The sequence below is a fragment of the Hakea prostrata genome, chromosome 1 (genome assembly GCF_041222555.1).
Source record: "Hakea prostrata isolate BN-2017 chromosome 1, UWA_Hpros_2, whole genome shotgun sequence".
Lineage (NCBI taxonomy): Eukaryota > Viridiplantae > Streptophyta > Magnoliopsida > Proteales > Proteaceae > Hakea > Hakea prostrata.
Genome location: NC_142600.1, coordinates 10,527,781 through 10,550,290, shown reverse-complemented (window position 1 = coordinate 10,550,290; position 22,510 = coordinate 10,527,781). Strand labels below are relative to the sequence as shown.

Genomic DNA, 22,510 nt, shown 5'->3' with positions numbered 1-22,510 from the left:
GTTCCTCCTCCCTGCTTTTCCCGTGTCTTTGGTCCTCCTCCGGGTTGGTCCGGCCTGCCTCTTGGTTTGGGTGTTGGGTGTTTTTCCTTCTCCCCTCGCCTTGTTTGTTCGTTTCTCCCGCTCCCTTTGGCTCTTTTTGTTTCCTGTGTCCTTTGGCTCTTGTTTGGGTGTTTTGCTCTCGCCGGTCTCCCTCCTCTCTTCTTTTTGGGGCGTCGGTTGTCTTCTGCTCTTTTGTTCTCGCACTTTATATTGGGACTGAAATCATTTATCATAATGGAGGTACATGTTAGATTAAAAGAAACCCAAGTTGTTAAAATTTCATATAAATCACGTTTATTATTTGAAAAAAATGGTCAAAACATGACACTTGTGCCTTCCATTTAAGGTAAGAGGCACATCCATGACCAATATTTTTTTTGTTTGATCTAAGGCTTATCCGGGCCAGTGCCGCTTGCGCCCCGACTACATCCTTAGGGGAGTTTTTATATAATTAATATTGGCGGAGCTTCTCCCCTGGCCCCGAGGGGATTCAAACTCTGACCTCCTATGTGGAAGCGTTGGTATTTCCCATGACCAATATTTATCGTCCAAAATAACTATAATATGCTTGAGAGAATACGGCCAATTTCGAAATGAAATTGTGTTAGATCTTGATTCCTTAGATTAAACTATAACGTATTTTTTATATCTTTGTAGAAAAAGCATAGATATCTAAATAATCAGATTACGAGTATAATTCAGATAAATCCATGTTGATTTAATCGAGGAGGTATAAAATCTACAACTCGATTCAATTGAACTAAAACCTCTTCACTAAGAGACATTGATCATTACTAACTGAACCAACTATTGAGGTCGTTATTCATTCAATACGCTAAACCCTTAAATATCTATTTAAGTATTGGTCCATACTAATTCAATCAGACTGGAACTAGTTCAAACTAATTACTTATTCGAGGATTCAAACCAGGATTTTGACTCCAATTAATTGGAATTAGCCCAGAATCAACCAAACCTTAAGAGTATTGGACAATTCAAAAGTGCTATAATCAAATTTAAGACCAGCCAATTTGACTCGTTCAATCTGACCAATACTTTGAAACTTGAAAAATACTATTATTATTACCTTTTTTTTTTAAAAAAAGAAATGATTTTCTCGTGTCCATGGAACTAAAAAGAGTATGGAAAGTTTGGTATTACAATTCAGGAACGATAAAAAGGAATAGAAAACGACAAAAAGACTCCCAACTCATGACTTACCACGCGGTTTGAGCTGTAACCCTTAATCATCTCAATTACCCGTTTTACCCTCGATATTTCTATTATCTACCAATGTAATCTTTATTTTATTTTTGGGTAGATTCTATATTTATTTTCTATGCATTTCTTTCGCTGCTTCAAGATTTCAACACAATTTTTACCGAAAAAGGAGATTTCAACACAAACACAGCAAAACCGTGAGAGGACCGCACAGAAAAAACGGGCAAAAATAATCTTAATTTACCAGAAATACCCTTCTCACCGCCACCATTATCAACCACCGGCTACGGTGGGCGGATGGCCTGGGCCCCACATCCACCACCTGGGCCCTGCACGAGAACCCATTTGTAAATTGTAAGAGAATTTTTTTTTTTTTTTTTTGGTAAACGTAAGAGAAATTGACAGTTGATCGATGGATTGATGGATCCCTCGATTTCACCTTGTGTGTTGATCGATTTACCTATTTAGGTTTTCTGCTCGACTATTTCTAGTTTGACCCATCACTTTTGCAATTTTGGTTGAAGTTGCAGCAGTGCATAACTGTTCATTATAATTTTTCCGTTTTCAGACTTAATTGCTCTTCGGCAAAGACCAAGGTGTCGATATCTCAGCCCGCATCAGCACTGAGAGAGACCCAACTGTAAGGGAACGGGAACAAGGACAGACGGAGGAGTACCTTTTCATTGTCTTTTTCTTTTGTTCTTATTTTATTCGGCTCTGTGGTTTATTTATGATTTCCTTCAAAGTATTGGGGTTTTATATTATCTTATTTTTATACTTCTTCTGGGTTATGTCACTATGTGGGATTTGATTTCTTGCAATGGGTGCATAAGACTTGAAGCTTAAAAAGAGTGTGAACTGGACTGTGAAGGAGGAGGTAGGTAAGGCAGAGTAGCTTCTGGAAAGGGGTAAACGCAGTCAGGAGAAATGAGGATGAAAGATGAAATGAAGCAGAGGATTTAGAGATCCATCTTCTGGGTTGGGATTCTTTGTTCTGCAGTATCAGGTGGGGCGGAATGAGTGGCTTGGATACGGGAGGTCGGCTTGTCGCCGGTTCTCACAATAGAAACGAGTTCGTCGTCATCAATGCTGATGAAATTTCTCGGGTTTCTCGGGTAAGACTTACTGTAATGATCTCTTCCGTTTTCTGGTTTCGTATGTTTTGATTTTTTGGGATACTCAGTTGCCCTTTTTTTGTGTTTGTGCAATCTAGCGTCATTATCAAAGCGGCAAGCGGTTTTGCTAGAAACCCTTCCAACACTGTTTCACATTTGTGTTATAGCAAGTTAGGTTTCCCATTTCTTGCTAGTTATCGGTGTTCGACGAGAAGGTCTAGTCGTAGATTTTATTTGTGTTGTGGGTTCTGTCGCTACGAGTTATTATTTTTGTTTCGATGTCATGGTCGTTCCTGCTTCGTTCTGCCCATGTCTGATAACACAAATTTACACACCGAATTCTTCATTTCTGATCGCAACCCTCTCCTGAAAAGTGGTTCTGCAGTGTTACTTTTTTTTTTCTTCTCGCTGAACTGAGCCTCCATTTCCTTTTCTTGTTTCCTGGTTATTTTTTGTCTTCGGTTTCTTTGCAAGTGTGGTGGGAGTTGAAAGCGTATTGTATGATGGAGCTGAGATAGGTTCATGGTTTTGTTTATTATAGTTTTGTCGTTCGTTCAATGGTCTGATTTGAAGTTGATGGAGAATTTACCCATTGTTTCTGGGTTGTTGTAGGTGAAGTCTGTAAAAGAATTGAGTGGGCAGATTTGCCAGATTTGTGGGGATGAAATTGAGCTTACAGTAGACGGAGAGCCCTTTGTTGCCTGTAATGAGTGTGCTTTCCCAGTCTGTAGGACTTGCTATGAGTACGAGAGAAGAGAGGGCACTCAAGCTTGCCCTCAATGCAAAACCAGATACAAGCGCATCAAAGGTGAGACTTCTATTATTTCTTCTTCCTCCATTCATCCATCTTCTCCGGCATTGCATGCCTGACACTTGTAGAAAACACTCAGCCAAGGGTGCATTTTGCCTGGCACTCGTAGAAGGTACTCAATCATAGGGTGCATTTTGCAGGCAGCCCCAGGGTTGAAGGCGACGAGGAAGAGGAGGGTTTTGATGATTTGGATAACGAATTCGACTTTGGGAATAATAATTGGAGCAGTGCAGACCACATTGCGGAGGCAACTTCCTCAGCTGGCTTTAATCTTGGGCGTGGTTCCCAGGCTGATGCTTCTTGGGTCTCACCGACTTTAAATCAGGATTCTTCTTCCCACAAGTTTGAAATCCCTCTCCTGACTTATGACCACGAGGTTATTTGATTGAACAGTCTGATGGACGTTTTATCATTCTTCTTTTATTCCCCCCCTTTTTAATCCTTTCCATTACTAATTCCATTTTTGTGTTTCTTTCTCTTCTTTGATTATAGGATGCTGGGATTTCTTCTGATCAACATGCGCTTATAATACCACCATTTATGAGTCGTGGCAAACGAGTTCATCCAATGCCATTACCTGATTCCTGTAAGTACACTGGGATTGTTTGTTGTGCTTACCCCTGGCCCCCATTCACTTGCTATTTGCGTTTTGCAATAATTTTTTCCTTGGCTAATTTACTATTTTTGTCAACGGTGCAGTTCAACCCAGGCCAATGGATCCTAACAAGGACTTAGCAGTATATGGGTTTGGGAGTGTTGCATGGAAGGCTCGTGTAGATGAGTGGAAGACAAAACAGAATGAAAAATTGCAGGTGTTTAATCCTCAAGGAGAAAATGGTGGAGACAATATGGATGATCCTGATCTGCCGAAGTAAGAATCTGTTCAATGTCCCTATTCTTTTTGTGAACATGTATTGGTGGAACTTTTCTGTTTTATGTTCTATAATTCAATTTTTCGACATTTCATGCAAGCTGACTCTTCAGATGTTTCAAATTTTCTGTGCCTCTTATCATTCTGTATTTAAATATTACAGTACTATGCTGGTATTCTTTTTTTTTCTTTCATTTATTTGGTGGACCATTAAATTCTTTTTTTGGCATCTTGTCTTATTTGATGTAAAATGGTTTAGTTTTCAACCCTGTAAGCATAAGGAAGACTGACTTAGCCACTTGGAATGTTACATTTCTTTTCTTTTGGAAACGTGCGAGTTGATGTGCCTCTTGCTTGTTTGCAGTTAAAAAAGCTGAAGATGGTTTGCTAATGGGTTTTAGTCAAGGAATTTGGACTCTCAGAAACATTTACCTTGTTTATTGCTAAAATCAACCTGCACTGTATAATTTTATGTTTCTAGTGTTCCGTTAGACTCTTGATGTTTCTTGTTAAATGAAAGTACCCTAACAATATATTCATTGAAGGGACAAGAGAAATCTATATGGCTTGCAGTTTCTGCAATCTTGTACACAATCTGGTCAGATTGATCCAGACCTGCATTGTCTGATTTCTCTGAGCTATTGATGTAACGCCCTTTTGGGGCATGGAAGGTTGGGCCTGTTATAGCACAGTATCCATATGTTTATTTTTGTTTATTTTCCATAATTTTCCATGAAAATTTTTATGTTCTTTATTTTAATTCTGGCCATTTCACATCCAAATTGGTGAAGTCATTAACAATGAAAAGAAAAACTGCATGCATTTGAAATATTGAAGTGTACCTTTCACTGTGGCAGTCTTGATTTTCTTAGTGTGTGTCTTGGTAAGTAGATACATGAATTCTACTAGGAAGCCTGACTAGACAGAAGATGCAGAGCCAAAAGTTTGGCTGAGGCAAAAATATATTTGGAAAAGAATTATTGAGTATTTTCACGACAGTGCCACCTGTTATTTACTTGGAAATAATGCAACAAGACAGAGGAAGGAAATGATTCCCCAGATATTTGCATGTGAGGCCCATTTGGTATTAACATTTAGATTGGCATGAGCAAAATTTTCTAGTGGTGCTGATATAAGCTCTAATAATAGGAAAGGAATGTAACCCAAAAAAAATAAAATAATAATAATAGGAAAGGAATTCTATCAAGTGCAGAAAGCTCTTTCATGTGCTTCCTTCCTGGAAGAACAAAAGCTAGCCAACAGTGTTTCAAGCAAAAGCATGGCATAAAGCTGGTTATTTAAATCCCCACATAATTCTCAAATATTCTTCCTAATTGATTTTTTTCCTGAATAAAACAAATAATTCTGTCCAAATCCATATTGAGAAGTAAAAGTTGAAAATATCTTTATTTTTGTGATTTATTTTATAATTCATGAATTTTTGGGTGGAACAAAATAATATTCATGCTATTCTCATTTATTTACTTGATTGATACTTTTAAGCTCATTGGTTTACTGATACTCATATCTACCGTGCCTATAGGGTGAGGTGAATCCTTAGTAATGATACATTTTTTTTGGGGGGGGGGGGTATCAATGGTGTAATTGGGCGCACTAGATATTATGAGATGTTTTAAGGACGCACTAAAAATTGCATTTTTTTGGGTATCAATGATGGAATTGGGTGCACTAGATGTTATGAGATGTTTTATTGATGCACTAAAAATTGCATTTTTTCTAATTCTTATCTTACTTGTGTCTATATACTAATGATTGATAATGTTGAACAGATACTAAAATTATTAAAATCGTATCTGATTTTTATAATTTTGTAGTTTTTGAGTTTTAATCCGGGCTCAAACTTTATTTTTTTCGGTTTTCTTGAGCAGAATCTTAGATTATTAAGACGAGTTATTTGGAATAATTCTCTGCCCAAATAATTCCTAAATTTGAACTTGCTAACTATAAGCAGAGGGCAGAGAGCGTAGTGGAATTTATGATAGTTAGAAAAAATGAGGTATTCACTGATATTGTCTTATTTAGATCCTTTAAGGTGTAAAAGCAGTCTTCATTGAGGAGCAAGTGATCTTTGTAGCTGCCTTCTTATCTTGTTGTGTGAGAAACCTTGGAATCTTCTAATCAAGGTATCAAGGTTGTAGTCTGTAAGGTTTTTCCAAATTTATCACCAGTTTTTTCTCATTTTGGGTTTTGTAGTACATCGATTAATGTTAACATTTTCTGAAACTTTGTATCTGCTGTAGATTGTTATCAACAGGTTGTAAAGGCCTTCATTCTAGTCCAGAAGTCCAAGAAACATATTTATTTCTGTGTTGTTTATTCCAGAGAGGAATTTATTTCATTGATTAATTTAACATTGTCTCAAATTTTTATCCATTGTGGACTGTTATCAACAGCTCGTAAAGGCCTCCTTTCCTGTTCACCAGTCTAAGGGACATTTATTTCTTTGTTGTTTTTACTATTTATTTCCTGTTGGTCTCAGTATAATAATACAAGCATTAGAAAGGCAGGAATTTATTACATGTTTCTAATTTGCTGCTGTAAGCTTTTATTTTAATGCAAAAATTTGTTTTCCAGAATGGATGAAGGGAGACAGCCTCTGTCAAGGAAGTTACCAATTCCTTCCAGCATGATCAGTCCTTACAGATTGATAATAATACTCCGTCTTGTGATTCTTGGCTTCTTTTTCCATTATAGACTTCGTCATCCAGTTGCTGATGCATATGCTTTGTGGCTGACATCAGTTATTTGTGAAATATGGTTTGCACTTTCATGGATTTTAGATCAGTTCCCCAAATGGTTACCAATTGAGCGAGAGACATACCTTGATCGGTTGTCACTGAGGTAGTTGGACGTACTGTTCTTTTTACATCCATATCATCTCTTTGAGTTTCTGTATTCTAACATCACCTCAAAATCTGTTCAGATATGAGAAAGAAGGTATGCCTTCAGAGTTGGCTCCTGTTGACATATTTGTCAGTACGGTTGATCCACTGAAAGAACCTCCACTTATAACTGCAAATACTGTATTATCTATCCTAGCTGTGGATTATCCAGTCGACAAAGTTGCATGCTATGTCTCTGATGATGGTGCTGCTATGCTTACTTTTGAAGCGCTTTCTGAGACAGCTGAGTTTGCAAGGAAATGGGTTCCATTCTGCAAAAAATTTAATATCGAGCCCCGTGCACCAGAATGGTATTTCTCTCAGAAGATTGATTATCTGAAAGACAAAGTCCATCCTGCCTTTGTGAGGGACCGGCGTGCAATGAAGGTTTGGTTGATAGATAGTTTCTGGTTGTATCAAAAGACTTGTTTCAGTTTTATGTAAATAAATGTAAGGGAAATATATCTATATATATATATATATATATATATATATATATATATATATATATATTTATTTATTTATTTATTCTATGGCCCTCCCTTTTAAGGATGTATTTGTGAACAATTTACATCTTGAGGTGGCAACCTTCTCGTCTTATGCACTGGTCATATTGACTTCTATCAGCCTAATTTGGAATTAGGTCAAATTGACATTGAAGAATGAGTGGGGTCATAATATATTGGATGTTCCTATGTGTTCAGCTTTATGTGATATACTTTAACAATTGGAACTATGCAAAAATAGCAGTTACATGTATCCAGTTTTTTGTTGTCTTTTTGTGTTGTTTGTTTTCTTGTTTTTGTTTTTCTTAAGAAAATCAAATTTTTAAATATTTCCAAGCAATACCTTGAGTATGTAAAGGAAGCTAAAGTAATACCTGAAGAAACTCTGTGTTATGTCATATATGCTGTCTGATTTATCTGATGCTCTATCTACTCTTAAAATTTCTTCTCTGTGTGATCTAATACATCGTTTTGTGGATACAGAGGGAATATGAAGAATTCAAAATTCGGATAAATGGATTGGTCTCCATGGCAGAGAAGGTCCCTGAGGAGGGTTGGACAATGCAGGATGGAACCCCATGGCCAGGGAACAATGTACGAGATCATCCTGGAATGATCCAGGTAAGGAGCTATTCTTTCCACAATGGTGTGTTCCAAGTGCACAATTAATTGTAGGGGGGTATTCATCCAAAAACAAAAATTGTTGTAGGGACCTGTCAGTTTCATGCCTTTCTGTTGGCTGTTTATGTGTTAAGATACCATAGTACTAGGATGTTTTCTTCATGAGAGTGCTATCTGACTTAAATCATTTTGTCTGTGTCCAAATTATGATCAGTAAGGTTTCTGTTCTTGTATTGCAATCAGGCACGGCATGTGGCTTAAACCTAAATGGTATTTAAAGATGGGAAAATGGTATAATTGCTGGGATCCATACTTTTTCCTTCACTTCCTAATATATGACTTGTGCAACAGGTATTTCTTGGGCGAAATGGTCTTCTTGATATTGAAGGAAATGAATTGCCACGTTTAGTTTATGTTTCTCGAGAGAAGCGGCCGGGATTTGATCACCACAAGAAAGCTGGGGCCATGAATGCTCTGGTCTAGCTCAAATCTTTCCCTATTCTGGATCTAATCTTCAAATTAATAGTTTAAGACTTTATTCACTGTAATTATAATTTCTTTTTCTGGCTCGGTTGTTTTATTGAAGGTGAGGGTCTCAGCAGTCATTTCCAATGCACCTTATCTGCTGAATGTTGACTGTGATCACTATATAAACAACAGCAAGGCTCTTAGGGAAGCCATGTGCTTTATGATGGATCCCACATCAGGAAAGAAAGTATGCTATGTGCAGTTTCCTCAACGATTTGATGGGATTGACCGCCATGATAGATACTCAAATCGGAATGTTGTATTCTTTGATGTATGTGGCACTTTATTGTTGAAAGAATTATGTAGTTTTTGTTTTTATTTTATTTCCTTGTTCATTTTTAAGCATCTAATGTCTATTGACAACAGATCAACATGAAAGGACTAGATGGGATACAGGGACCAATCTATGTTGGAACGGGATGCGTTTTCAGAAGGCAGGCACTATATGGCTTTGATGCCCCTGCAAAGAAGAAAACTCCTGGAAAGACATGCAACTGCTGGCCTAGATGGTGTTGCCTGTGTTGTCATTCAAGGAAAAAAAACAAGAAAACAAAGCCAAAGAAGGAGAAAAAGAAAACAAAGCATAGAGAAGCTTCAACCCAGATACACGCCCTTGAAAATATTGAAGAGGGGATTGAAGGTAATCAGTCTCATTTCCACAGTAATTTGTTTTCAGCTTGTTCTTGGTCTCATATGTGTGAGTGTACGTTGATCTCACTCTGTGGTGTCTGTTGTCAGGAATAGAAAGTGAAAAATCCTCCCTCATGTCGGAAACTAAGTTTCAGAAAAAATTTGGGCAGTCTCCTTCATTCATAGCTTCAACACTCTTAGAAGATGGTGGAGTTGCAGTATGCGCCAGTTCTGCATCTCTCCTAAAAGAAGCCATCCATGTTATTAGCTGTGGCTATGAAGATAAAACAGAATGGGGGAAAGAGGTAGGTAACATTGTACACCACGGTAAAATGTAGAAGGTTTAAGATCTTCATAAGCTTCCTTATACAGAAAAGTGTTTCTGGTGTCAGCCTCTTAACTACTCAAGTTTGAATCAGGTTGGATGGATTTACGGCTCTGTTACAGAGGACATCCTTACAGGGTTCAAGATGCACTGCCATGGTTGGCGTTCTGTGTACTGCATACCCAAAAGGCCAGCATTTAAGGGGTCGGCTCCCATCAATCTCTCGGATCGTCTGCACCAGGTTCTTCGTTGGGCCCTTGGATCTGTGGAGATTTTCTTGAGCAAGCACTGTCCAATTTGGTATGGATATGGGTGTGGTTTGAAATGGCTGGAACGAATTTCTTATATAAACTCGGTTGTTTATCCTTGGACATCCATTCCTTTGATTGCGTATTGTACGTTGCCAGCTATCTGTCTTCTCACCGGGAAGTTCATCATTCCTGAGGTAATGTCAATTGCACGTGCTTCAACCATCCTGATAGAAGTGGACAATTTAACGATATGTTTTTCTTTAAATTGTAGTGTTGATGGTGATGTTTATTTTGTACAAAATGATATTTGATTTGGATAATCAAAACCGTTTTGGATATTTGAAGCTGTTCCTTGAACTAGTGGTATAAAATTATTGGGTTTTTTTTTTGGGGGGGGGTATATTGGGTTTTTTTTTTTGGGGGGGGGGGGGGGTAAGAAGTCTAAAATTATTGGTTGGTTGCTTAGAATTTTGGTCTCCGGTGGCTGTATTTTTTATTTTTGGTGGTCCTAAAAGATTCTTCTTGCCTTTCTTTGGTGTATTCTTTTGTATATACATTCCACAAGTAATGCACATTGACAGTTTCTCACGACAAAACTTGGCTCATATTGAATCGGGTTTCATTATGCAGATTAGCAACTATGCCAGCATTCTGTTCATGGCACTCTTCTTATCTATAGCGGCAACAGGCATCCTTGAGATGCGGTGGGGAGGCGTTAGCATAGATGACTGGTGGAGGAATGAGCAATTTTGGGTGATTGGTGGTGTCTCATCACATCTATTTGCTCTCTTCCAGGGTTTGCTCAAGGTTTTGGCTGGAGTTAACACAAACTTCACTGTTACATCCAAAGGAGGTGACGATGGTGATTTTGCAGAGCTATACTTGTTCAAGTGGACATCATTGTTGATCCCTCCCACAACATTGCTTATCATTAACATAATTGGGGTGATTGTTGGAGTTTCCGATGCCATAAACACTGGGTATCAGTCATGGGGTCCATTATTTGGTAAGCTGTTCTTTGCTATTTGGGTCATCGTCCATCTATACCCCTTCCTCAAGGGATTGATGGGGAAACAAGATAGACTGCCTACCATTATCCTGGTCTGGTCAATGATTCTTGCATCGCTTTTTTCTCTTTTATGGGTTCGAGTGAATCCATTTGTATCTAAAGGAGGCATTGTATTAGAGGTATGTGGCTTGAATTGTGACGACTGATACACCAAATAGAATATTAGATGCTCTTGAATTGTATATGGATATACCGGTTGGCAGTGGCCGAAGGATTTCATCTTCTCAAAGGTGGAGATACTGCAACACAATTTTGTTTTGTGGACAAGTAGGGTCAGGGCCAGGTGGGGAGAAAAACTATGGGTGGTCTGTGTAGATAAAAAGGACTGGGAGGGTTAGCTGCTAACCCACAATTATTTTAGATTACAGGGTTTTTGTTAATTGTTTTTCTCACGTTTGTCCTTTTGATTCTCCCTCTTCACTGTTTGGGTTAGTGAGTTGGGAATGGTTGATTTCTTGGTCCCTGTAGAGCATTGGTTTACTCACAATTGATGATATGTATGAACTACAATTTGTCCCCTTCTCAATAAGAGGCCGAATATAAAGAGTCAACAGTTCTATCAGAATATGTAATCTTCTTTTCTCAACTGTTCAGTGTTCACCTGTTCTGTGCATATTAAACTGATAATGAAATAGTTGGAGATTAAGGCTCTTTTTGGTACACCACCAACCAAAGCACTTGCGTGGGAGATTTGCTTAATGAGGGGCCCCCTTCCCCCCTCCCCGTCTGGTTTGGTTCCCGAGCCTAATATTTGAGGTTTGTTTTGTTTTTTGTTTTTTGTTTTTTGGGTATGAACGAATTTTTGTTTAAAATTTAACTTGGTTGTCAGAAGAGGTTGAGAAGATAGCCACCAGGGCGTTTGAGGTGTTCGCTTTCTGCTGCATATATTTCAGGCAAATACTCTCTTTTTGTTGCCAATCGGCAGATGTTTTGGATTCATATATAATATGTTTCAGGGAAGTCGGGAAGGTTTTCTAATGGTGATTCGGAATGATGGAGGACTGTCTCCGTTTGTTTTCTCCAGTGTGATCTGGGTTAATTCAGTTATTCAGGTAGTTTTTATATATAATTTAAACACATCATTAGGGAAAGTTGAACTCGTGATTACATGATATTGTTTTTCATGGTTCCTTTGACATAATCAATTTTCTGGATCAGCTTACATGTAACACGATTATATATTCAAGGTATTTTTTTATATATAATTTAAATATAACACTAGATAGAGTTGAATTCTTATTTTTTCGTATTAGGGAGAGTTGAATTCTTGACTTTTTATGAAGTACTAGTCATTGCCAACCGAGCAACCATTTGATGGTTACAATTACGGCATTATTCTTACATGAAGAGTAACTAGGATTAAGTATCCACTTTAAGCAACATCCTTGGTTACGGACAGATCTCCCTTAGGGCTTGGGGGCATGCACTCCCTGAGTACAAAGATCATTGTATTTTTGTGTTTTTTCACTTACTCTTGTTTTTGTAAAAAATTTAATGTTATTTTTTAGTTAATAGTTAGTAATGTTTTCTAAAATACTAGTGGAAGAAATTTCATGCCCTTCTTGATGTTAAATCTTGGCTTTGTCTCCATCTTAGTCATGGGTCAGTATGTCTATCCTTTTATTTTCTTTAATTTAATAATCTTCTTTGAAACATCACGATCATTTTTCCTGATACCGGTCCGACATTAATGTATTGCCCAAACACAAATGCCTCTTACAAAATTGTAATTTTTTTTGGGGTAATCAAACATTTATTCAGATTGAAGGATTAGCCAAGGGAGCATGAGAGCATAATTCACACAGCCAAGGAGATGAAATATGCCAAGCAGTTGCGTATGAAAGAGACTAAGCTTTCTGGGCTATGAGATCTGCTATTACATTGGAGTTCCTAAATACATATTCCACCTTAGAAGATATGAAAGCTCTACAAAGTTCCTTGATGTCATCTACAATACTCTTTGCTATTTTCGGTGGGCTTGTTGCTGGTTGATTAATATATTTAACCATTTTCAAACAGTCAGGTTCCACCAATACTTTATCCACACCATTGCCTTGAGTATGAAGCAGGCCCATTCTCATAGCTAAAGCTTCACCCAAAAATGAATCTTTGAAATGGGTCGGTTTTAATCCATCTACAAAATTGAAACTCAAACCGTTAATAACCTCCAGATAACGGGTAGATAAAATCCTTATAAACCGACCCAACAAAAGACCGCATGAAAAATGGTTCAACCGGTCAAAGGATGTCAAAACCGGACCCAGACCGACATTGACGCAAATCACACTACAATATCTGGTCACACGCCTGTTGGTCTTCTTCAGGGAACGCAAATGGGGACTCCGAATTTTGTCTTTGTTGAGGAACTGCTTGCTGGTTGAAGTTAAATAATATGCTTCACTCGGTCGTTGCTCAAAGACCCGCGAAACGATTCTTTTGAAACTTTCTCCAAAAATATCAGTTTGAAGACGGTGTAGTAGCGAGAGCTTCTCAGTTGCCGCAACCGTAAGGAACAAGTATTTGCAGCTATGGATCCGATCGTTGCAGAAAACGAGTTCCCTTTCAGAGTCGGCTTCTCTGGTTACAGCGGTCACTTAAGGCTTGAGCCTCTTCCACCAGTCGAGCGGGCAAACCCGCTCAAAGATGTCCCAGATTTCATTCTTGTCAGTATACTTCTACTGTTTAGCATTCTCTGCATTTTGGCCGGATTTATCTGCTTTCTTGGTTTTTAGGGTTTGAATTGAGGCTTTATGGAAACTTTGATATGTTTTTGGCAAAATAATCTAGTTGGACAAATCATGTAAATTTCTTTTTCAATGAGTTCACTACAGTAGAAGATGCTATGAACTTCAGGTATTGTTGACTGAAAACTGCATCTATTTTTAATTATGGATTTTAGTTTCAGGGGCGTTTTATTCCCTTTATTCGATCTTTACATTTGGCAATTAAGGATATGGTCTCCTCTTTCAAAGTAATGAGTTCCAAGGCCAGGTTTAGAAATCGATTCCAGTCCGGGTCGAAACAGATATATTCCAATTTCCAACAAGTAGTGAAAGTACCTTCGAAACTGAAATATCTTGTGTGAGACGGTGAAATTTAGGTTGAAATATTTCAAATTTGGGCAAACAACTGAAATATGAGTTTGGGTTGTCACACAATTCAACTTTGCCCTGAAACTTTTGGGATAGCCTATTCAAGTGTGAAGTGGGGTTACACATATTCAAACCGTTAGGTTGACAATATTTTTACACAAAAAAGGGGCATCTTGGATTTGGAGCTTAGTTGCTACTGTTTTCTGTACCCTAGTCTGTCTTTTATCTCATATAATTTATTCTACACGTAATTAGTATTACAAAAAATAAAATTCATTTAAAGCAATAAATAAAAACAATTTAATAGTGCACCATTGTCAAAAGTGTTATCATAGACCACAAGTACAACTGTTGAAACCTTTTTCTTATACAAAAGAAAATAAGAAAAGTTCACACCTCTAAGCCTATGCCAGTACCACTTAGAGTCCTTCTGAGGAAATGATTGATTTACATTTACAAGTGCAGCTATGATCTTGAAAATAAAATCTTGCAAAAATTGTTACCCAGATCTAGCAAATTATTGATGTGGAGGTGTTGTGCTATATTACTATCCAGATTGTAGTTTTCCAAAAAATAGATTTTCAGGGGTTTGTTTTGAGCCAGCTTGAAACCAAATCATTTGTTGAAATTTCTTTTATGTGGACCATATTTCCAGGTCATGTTCCAAGTTGACAAGGCTCTGCGTTTTTATATGTTACTCTGTTGTGTCAACTGACGTTGATGATCTTTATTGGCATCTAATGTTCCAACTTATATTTTAGTAGACTATAATATGTCAATGTTCAGAGTCTCCTGGTCTTCATTGATCAAAATTTTTTTGATAGAGTACCTAGAGAGTTAAATTGACATGTATTAGAGAAGAGAAGTGTTTCAAGTAAATTTGTCAACATAGAAAGACATGTATAATGTTGCGGTGAGTCAGGTGAATGTTGTAATTAGGTTGTCAAGATGGTGATTTTTAATTGTGGCTGGGTTACATCAAGGATTAGCTTTAAGCCCAAAGACATGTATAATGCTGTGATGAGTTAGGTGAATAGTGTAAGAACTATCGGGCCATCAGGGCACGATTTTCCAATTACCATTGGGTTACGTCAAGTATTAGCTTTAATCTCTTGAAAGGTTTGAAATCTTGGTTTTGAGGCTGGTTTGACCTTAAGCTGAAAACTGCGGTTTCACAGTTTCAACTAGGTTTGGCTTTTGTCTGGAGTAAACTTTAAATGTCATAGGCAGCAGGTTGAAACTGGCTGGAACCACATCAAAATCGTGTATTTTTTTTAGGTGGAACTGGTCAAAAGTGAGCTGGCTGTACCTAGACAAACCTTGGTATCTTTTGGTAGAAACAGGTCAAAATCTGGTACAGAACAGTTTTGACCCATGGGTTCATGTTGGTACTTGTTAAAAGTAAGTAATTCAATTTCGACCAGTAGGAGAACCATGCTTACTTGTCTGTGCCAATCATAGATGGACCAGAGACATTTAAGATCATATTCCCTGGCGTATGCTTCTTGCTGGTGATATTGTTTTCGTTTATGAAACAAAAGTGGAGACAAATACAAGTCGAAATCTAGAGATCAACCTTTCGAATCAAAGATGGTAAGAATAAAAACAGAGCACAATTGGGTCAACAGTGAGGCAAAGTGTGTTGGTAAAAATTGATGAAAGGGGGACATGGCAAAGTGTTATTGATGTGAACCAGATCCGGGGCCACTCCAGGGGCCGAAACAGGGCCTGGGGTGGCAGCCCGACACCCTACGATCCTATAGGTAAATGCACAAGAATAAATTCATTTGGTATTTTTGCCTTTTCTAGTTTATTCAAATTAGGGTTTGTTGGATCCAGTCTGTCAGTAGGATTCTGACTCTACTTTTGTTTTTGAATTTGGCTTAGCTTTGGATAAATTATGGAAGAGTCCTATTGAGTCCTAGTGTGAGTCCACTCATGTAAGGCTATTAATATGGCCCCTAGCTTCTAAAGAGACGGACGTGATTGATTGAATAAAATGGAGTTTGAAGGAGAATTGAGGGAGTTGCAGGGTTCCAAGGAGGAAGCCTGCGACCGCTTGTGAGTTTTTGTTTTGCTGAATCTTCTTCACCCTATTTCTTTCCTACAAGTAAGTGCAAATAAACCCCTGCCCTTCCTTCTTCTCTTTTGCAAGCATTCTTCTTCTCCATTCCCCTTAGCCTGCGGCAACCCCCCTCTCATTCCTAAACCTTAGATTTTCTAGAACCCCAATACCCTTCCATCACAGTCTTCACTTCTCCCTCCCCTACCCTGCCACAGTTGCCCCCACCTCCCCTACCCCTATTCTTCCAACCCCCTTCAAAACAAATTCTTTGTCACAGTCCCTCCCCTTCTTTTTCCCCCTCTTCTCTCTTGCGGCAGCATAGTATTTCTTAGGTTTTCGTTCACTTCCCCAATCTGTAAACCTAATTTGCCTAATTTCCCCCCACCCTATCCCTTCCCCTTTTGGCTGCAACATCCCCTCCCTCCCCTCCCCAGCCCTTGATCCTAACTTCTGCCCTTTTTCCCTTTTGGCTTGGTTTCAAGTTTGGGTGGATTCAAATAGTGTATGATGGGATTTGGGTTTTCCAAAATTGGAGAAAAAAGGAAACAAAAAAGATGATGGAAAGTAAGTGGTCTGGGTATTAATAACCAGATCAAGCTTTATGATGCAGTACCATAGACTGGTCCAATGGGTTTTGGTCCAAGCCTACAGAGAGCCAACAGGCTTTGGTCCAACAAAGGTTGGAATTAGTTAATCTGTTATTTAACTTTGGTCTTTTAATTGTTCTAGTTTTCCTATGTAGGAGTGAGTTGAACTTTGGTTTGGAGTTGTTTTTGGGTTTCATCTTTCTACTAGGATTTGTTTTTATTTGCTTTAAATACATGCTTGTAACACCCAGCTGTTTCTAAACCCCCCCCCCCCAAAAAAAAAAAAAAAAAAAAAAAAAAAAAAAAAGAAACATCCAGCCGTGATTAGAATGAATTGAGAGATAAGTTGAGTGTGACTTGAGAAACAGATTCTGATTTTTCTTTGCTGTCTTTACTTCTCCCCTTCTTCTTCCTACTGTTCTCGTTCTACTTTTGTCAGAGCCCACTGTAGCAGCCTACTCCTAAGGTATGCATCACTTTAGCAACTAGATATGACTCACCTAGAAGCCCTCCTGAATACTACACACCAAGGCAACTGAAAATTACAAACCAGACAAGGTTCCCATGATGGAGAAGAAGCAACAGCTCAAAACTCTTTGCAAAGGTAAGAATATTAGTCTGATTCAATTATTCCACAAATAGCCTGTTATGAAGTCCTGAATAACAAAGAAAAGCTAAATTCTTGACTCCTGGGGTCTTAGTTCTTCTTTCCATCCTTCCCCTTGAAGGTTGTCTTCCTTTGTCCTTTCCTTTGTTTTTAATATAATTATTTATTCATCAAAAAAAAAAAAAAAAAAAAAAAAGAAAAGAAAAGAAAAGAAAAGAAAAGCTAACTTTAATTAAACTTGATCTGCAAGGTTTGATTCCTAACAGTTCTAGTCAATTATCAAAACTAATAAATGTGTAAAATTATATATATGTTCTAACTTAAATTCACCCAACTTTATATCCTAATCCAGCCAATATATTGGTTCAATAGAAGACAAAGGTCTAGAAATAAACTAAGCATAATGTAGAGCTAAAATTAGGAGGAACTTACTCCCAGAATGATCTGCAATATAAATTGGAAATGCTCTGAATTAAAAGTTTAAGGCGTATGGCCACTCGGGAAATTCGATCAGGCAGTGCTAGTGTGTAGCCAACAAGTAGAAGGAAGGCTGCTGCAAATTTGATTCAATTCCAATGGATGCATTGCAAGGTCTAACCCCAGACACTAAAATAGGAACTTAGGTGTTGCAGGTCAAAATATCAATCAGCAGGCTTCAAGGTGGGATCAATGAAGGCCTGATAATGCTGAACCTGAGCTGCAACTATGATTGATTTCTGATGGTCAGAATATCAGCTGTGGTGATGTTTCAAAACTAGGAAGTAGTGTATGTTGGTGAAGTAATTTGAAGATGGAATGGAGTGATGGATCAAATGTAACATAGTGTGTTGAGAACCCAGCAGGGTTTTTGTGTGAACTGGACCCAGGACCACCCTAAGAAGGCCTAGGGAGGTTGCCAGTACCCTGCAACCCAGCCAGCAATGCAGGGAAGTTTGGCCAGCATAGGGGCATTTGGGCATTATGTACCCCTTGTTGAACCCAATTTGATCTTAGCCCAAATCAAAATCTTGTTAGGAGTTCAAATCTTATTTTTATTTTGTTATTTGAGTCCTCCTTTGTTAAGTTATGAAAGAGTCCTAGTGAGGTGAACCCAATTTTAGGGTTGGGGTTTTCTGACTTGATTCCCTAAAATTAAGGGATGCCCAAAATCTTCCAGCAAATAGGTCTAAAGATGCTATGGGATGGATGATATTGTTGAATAAGAATGGATCCCAAAGGTGGAGATTATGGGTGAGATATGGGTTTAACAAATAAAAAATAGTTTTTTACATGGCACCCATTATTATTGGGGTGAAACTATTGACCACCTTCTATTGTACTCTAAATTACATGGCACCCACTTTCAAAATTACAAGTTACCCACAGTTAAGATTTTCTGTTGAGTGCTGGGTAAAATGACTTAAATGCCCTCGGCCCCATTTAACTCGTTTAAGATTTGAAATACAAATTACCCAAATGTCCTTCGGGCAGTTAAATGACATTATTGCCCTCAATTTAACTCAATTCCCAACTCTAGAACCATCTTATTCAGCCGTAATCCTATGACCACAGGGTATTAAAACTCTAGAATTTCTGCTGGTTCACTTGAATAAGATCCTGAAGATAAACCGTAGATCTGGGGTTTACGTCAGTTTCTGAATGGAAGAACGGGAGGAAGGAGGGCCCTGTTGTTGCAGCAACCAAGTCACAGGAGCAGCTGTGGATTTAATGCTCTATCCCAGCAATGGCAAGTTGGCAACAACAGTTTTGAGTGTTTAACTCGGATAAACGAGAGATGGGGAGGGGAACAAGAAAATAGAAAGTTATGTTAGATGGATTAATGTTCTGAACACTTTTTATCACTCCACCTAGACAAGAGAATAGCATGCTCAATGCAGCAGCAAAGCAAAGCTTCTTTCTTAGACTTAATTAGCAAAATTTCACGTGGTATGCACATGGTTTTTGTTACTTTCCTGAAGTAATTTTAAATTTTAAATATATAAACGTTTTCTTGTAGGAAGAGAATAGATTAAGGTGAAGTTTAAATTAGCCTTCTTTCTTTTTTGGTTTTTAATTTTTTAAATGTTTATGAGTTATTAATGTTGATTGATGTGGTGATTGTTTGGGAATTACATTTGTTTTTCTTTTTCTCCCTTTTTAAAAGGTGTTTTTTGAAAATAAAATATTGGCAGATTTTTGGGGTTGGATGAAATACAATGAATTTTCTTTTTGGTTGTGAATGATATTTATATGAGAGAAATATGGGAGGTGGGCGAAGCGACAAAAGGTTTGAGGTAAGGGGGTGTTAGCTGAAGACATGTACCTCTTGAGGGAAACTGTTAAGGATAGGTGTGACCTTTCGTTGGTGGCGTGATTCAATGAATATTACACAGGAGCAACTTGAAAGGATTTATTCATTGAGGAAAAGGTATGTTGTTTTGGAGTAAGGGTATTTTGGTCCAATGAAAGATTTGCCATAACTGATTTGCAGTTTTATATAGTAGTATAGTAGTATGATATGATAATCATTTGGATTAGGCTCTGCAGCCCATACAAATTTGTAGAGCTTTTAAACATTGCTTTTCAGGATACATTAATATAAACTTTCTATGCTTCTAGTTCTCTCAAGAATAAAATCACCATGTAATCAAATCTTGGGCTTCACAAGTCTTCTGAAAAGCATTCCCAAACAAGTCAGCAATTGGCTGAACACTGTTCATGTGAACAAATTTTTGCCTCATTTGGCCCTTCTAGTCTTAGAGTGAGGTTTCTTTGACCTGATTGTAGACCGCCGTGTAGTTTTCTTTCTTGTTGGCTTCCTTTATTAAGTTTGGGCAAGCACTTGGTAATTATTAGTAATTGGGGATTCTTTACATTCTCTCATCACCTTTCTTCAATCTTAATTCTTTTGCACAATCACAACCAAGGCAAGCAAAACTGCAAGCTGTGATTTATAGGTGTGAAGATCCTTAAAAGGTTTACAAATGTGATATAAAGGGTGAAGGGTGCGATTTATAGCCCTGAAGATCCCTAACGTTTTAAGAATGTGGCTCAACCTGTGAAGGAGAGGGAGGAAGGGAAAGCTTGGGATTGAAAGCTTCGAGCTTTGTGCTGTAGGTTTGATTCTGAAGATAAAAGAGCTTGGAGCTGTTGCTGAAATATCTTTCGGCTGCGGTCCTATTTTTAAAATCCAGTGTTACATCAAACTTCTGCTGAATCTGGATAGTTGCAGCCAGTAGTATTAAGTTTTCTTCCTTTAAAATGCTACATATTACTCTTATTCATGTTTACTTAGTATTATTTATTTTATTTTATAGTAGCCTTTGTAAGTTTGTATGCCCTGTTGGTGTACCTTCCAGCCGCCAGCATTTGCACCGGAAACACATGAATCTATGAAGAAGCACCTAGAGGAGAAATATCTTTTGCCAAAATTAGACACTGATGAGTTTTCACCTGAAAAAGCGGGGAGGCAGTGGGATTTTGATTGGTTTGACAAAGCAAAAGTGCTTTTAGAGCCATCGTTGCCGCGATCTGTGGTGGTTCCAACATGGGAATTGCCATTTAGGCGCTTCAGAAAGGGAACATCTGAACAACTTCTATGGGAACCAAACTCTGTGCAGGTTCGATATTCTGTAGAACTTTTCAAACTTTTGTTCTCTGACAGTAATTCGCACTTTATATTTTTCGATGACATTAAGGTCACAATGGTTGTTACTGTTGCTGCTGTTGTTGTTATTTATCTAAAATGAGATCTGCTGTTTGCATTGCTACCAGATAGATGTAGCACATCTAATTGATGGAGCTCAGGATTCTGGATCTATGCCTCGTATGCCTGGACCTGTTAAAGATTTTGTGAGAGGAACCACGAACAACCGCCCTTTCCGTCCTGGTGGCCTTGATTCTGAAACTTCGGAAAGGATACTTCCTGATGGTGCATGCAATGGTGATTGGATTCGTGAGGTTCTAGATGGTGGCCCTGCACAAGTCATTCCTCCAAGTTGTAAGCATGGATTAGATCTTGGTGATCTCAAGGTATTATAATTTATCCACATAGTATTTTGCTGTATCAAGATTGCTTCTGGTCTCCCTCACCCCTAGAATAGATGAGAATGACCATTTTCATAAAGTTTATTGCATGCAATTGAAGGCATATCCACACACATGGAGAGTCAGTAAGGAACAAGAAGTGGTTTCGAGCACATCTGGTGAAAAACTGGTTAGTTGTCATTTGTGATCCCATAAATATCATTTTAGACTTCATTCAGTTAACAAAGAAAAAGATCTTGCATTATTATGCTGTATCCTGAGTTTGTTTTGAATATTTAATGCCATGGTTTAGATTTGAAATCTGGATGAAGGTGGTATCTTGTCAATGCATTTGTTCTTGATTTGTGTCTTGGAATTTGCATTTATGCATCTATAAGTCCAGCTACATATTGGACTAATGCTTTGTGGTGTTTATGTCATCTGCAGAGTGGTTTATCTGTTCAGTTTGATGACTTATTTAAAAAGGCTTGGGATGATGATATTGTTGAAGAATCTGGTGGATATGGTATTGATGAGCTTCACCTTGGTTTCTTGTTTGACACATATTTTCTTAGTAAATTCTTGTCCTATTTAATCTTGACTTGGCAAATGGAGCATGGCTTGGTGCAATGTAAGGTTGTTCCATTGGACCTGGTGGTTGTGGGTTTGAGTCTGGAAACTGCCTCTCCATGAAGCAGGGGTAAGACTGCCTACATTAGGATTCCCCATAGACCTTGACTTGTACATGGGTAGCCGAAATCTGCATCCCAAATCGCATTTGTATTTGTTTAAGGGTGTCAAAATTTGAAAATTTTCTTTCTGGAAAATATATGTAACTGTCCAAGAAGCAGCTGGTTCCGGATTCGGATAATTGCTTATTGGATCGGATAAATATCTGGTTAGAGTAAAATGTTCCCTTTTTTTGTTTAAAAAATTATAGTGTGTTTAAATTTTAAATGGTATTTCACAAAGTGACCCCCTTTTTTTTTTTTGGGAGATCATGAAGTGACATTTTGATACTAGAGTCTGAACTGGTGAACCCTAATTAATAGGTTTGACTCACTTTAAACCCCATCAAATATCTATAGATTGTCAAAGAGTGGATTTAAACCCGTTAGATTAAACATTAATTTTCTCTAAAGGGTGATAATCGGATTTGGAAGCCGGTAATTGGAAATTAAAAAGTGACAATCAGCAGTCAGTAATTGGTAGTTAATTGGATCGGAGAATCATCATATATATGATAAAGTTCTGGATTCGAATT

At 37.9% G+C, this 22,510-nt stretch overlaps 2 protein-coding genes across 3 annotated transcripts in view; both read left to right on the top strand.

Annotated features, from left to right (window-relative positions):
* The first annotated feature begins 1,746 nt into the window (after positions 1–1,746).
* On the top strand, positions 1,747–11,532 carry LOC149027393 (cellulose synthase A catalytic subunit 6 [UDP-forming]-like). The gene is made up of 14 exons (XM_089162384.1): positions 1,747–2,375; positions 2,988–3,183; positions 3,327–3,562; positions 3,679–3,772; positions 3,886–4,057; positions 6,653–6,919; positions 7,002–7,347; positions 7,950–8,087; positions 8,439–8,564; positions 8,674–8,886; positions 8,982–9,255; positions 9,354–9,550; positions 9,665–10,015; positions 10,452–11,532. The coding sequence occupies exons 1-14, from the start codon at positions 2,277–2,279 to the stop codon at positions 11,034–11,036; spliced, it is 3,294 nt and encodes a 1,097-aa protein (XP_089018510.1). The 5' UTR covers positions 1,747–2,276; the 3' UTR covers positions 11,037–11,532.
* A 1,662-nt stretch (positions 11,533–13,194) lies between these two features.
* The window catches only part of LOC149027392 (RNA helicase, ATP-dependent, SK12/DOB1 protein), a 54,774-nt gene continuing 45,458 nt past the window's right edge, over positions 13,195–22,510 (top strand). For both annotated transcript variants that reach the window (XM_089162370.1, XM_089162375.1), the window contains exons 1-5: positions 13,195–13,553; positions 20,580–20,840; positions 20,995–21,252; positions 21,368–21,436; positions 21,694–21,772. In XM_089162370.1, coding sequence (XP_089018496.1) covers positions 13,419–13,553; positions 20,580–20,840; positions 20,995–21,252; positions 21,368–21,436; positions 21,694–21,772 — 802 coding nt within the window. In that variant the 5' untranslated portion in view covers positions 13,195–13,418. The remainder of the gene's footprint in view (positions 13,554–20,579; positions 20,841–20,994; positions 21,253–21,367; positions 21,437–21,693; positions 21,773–22,510) is intronic.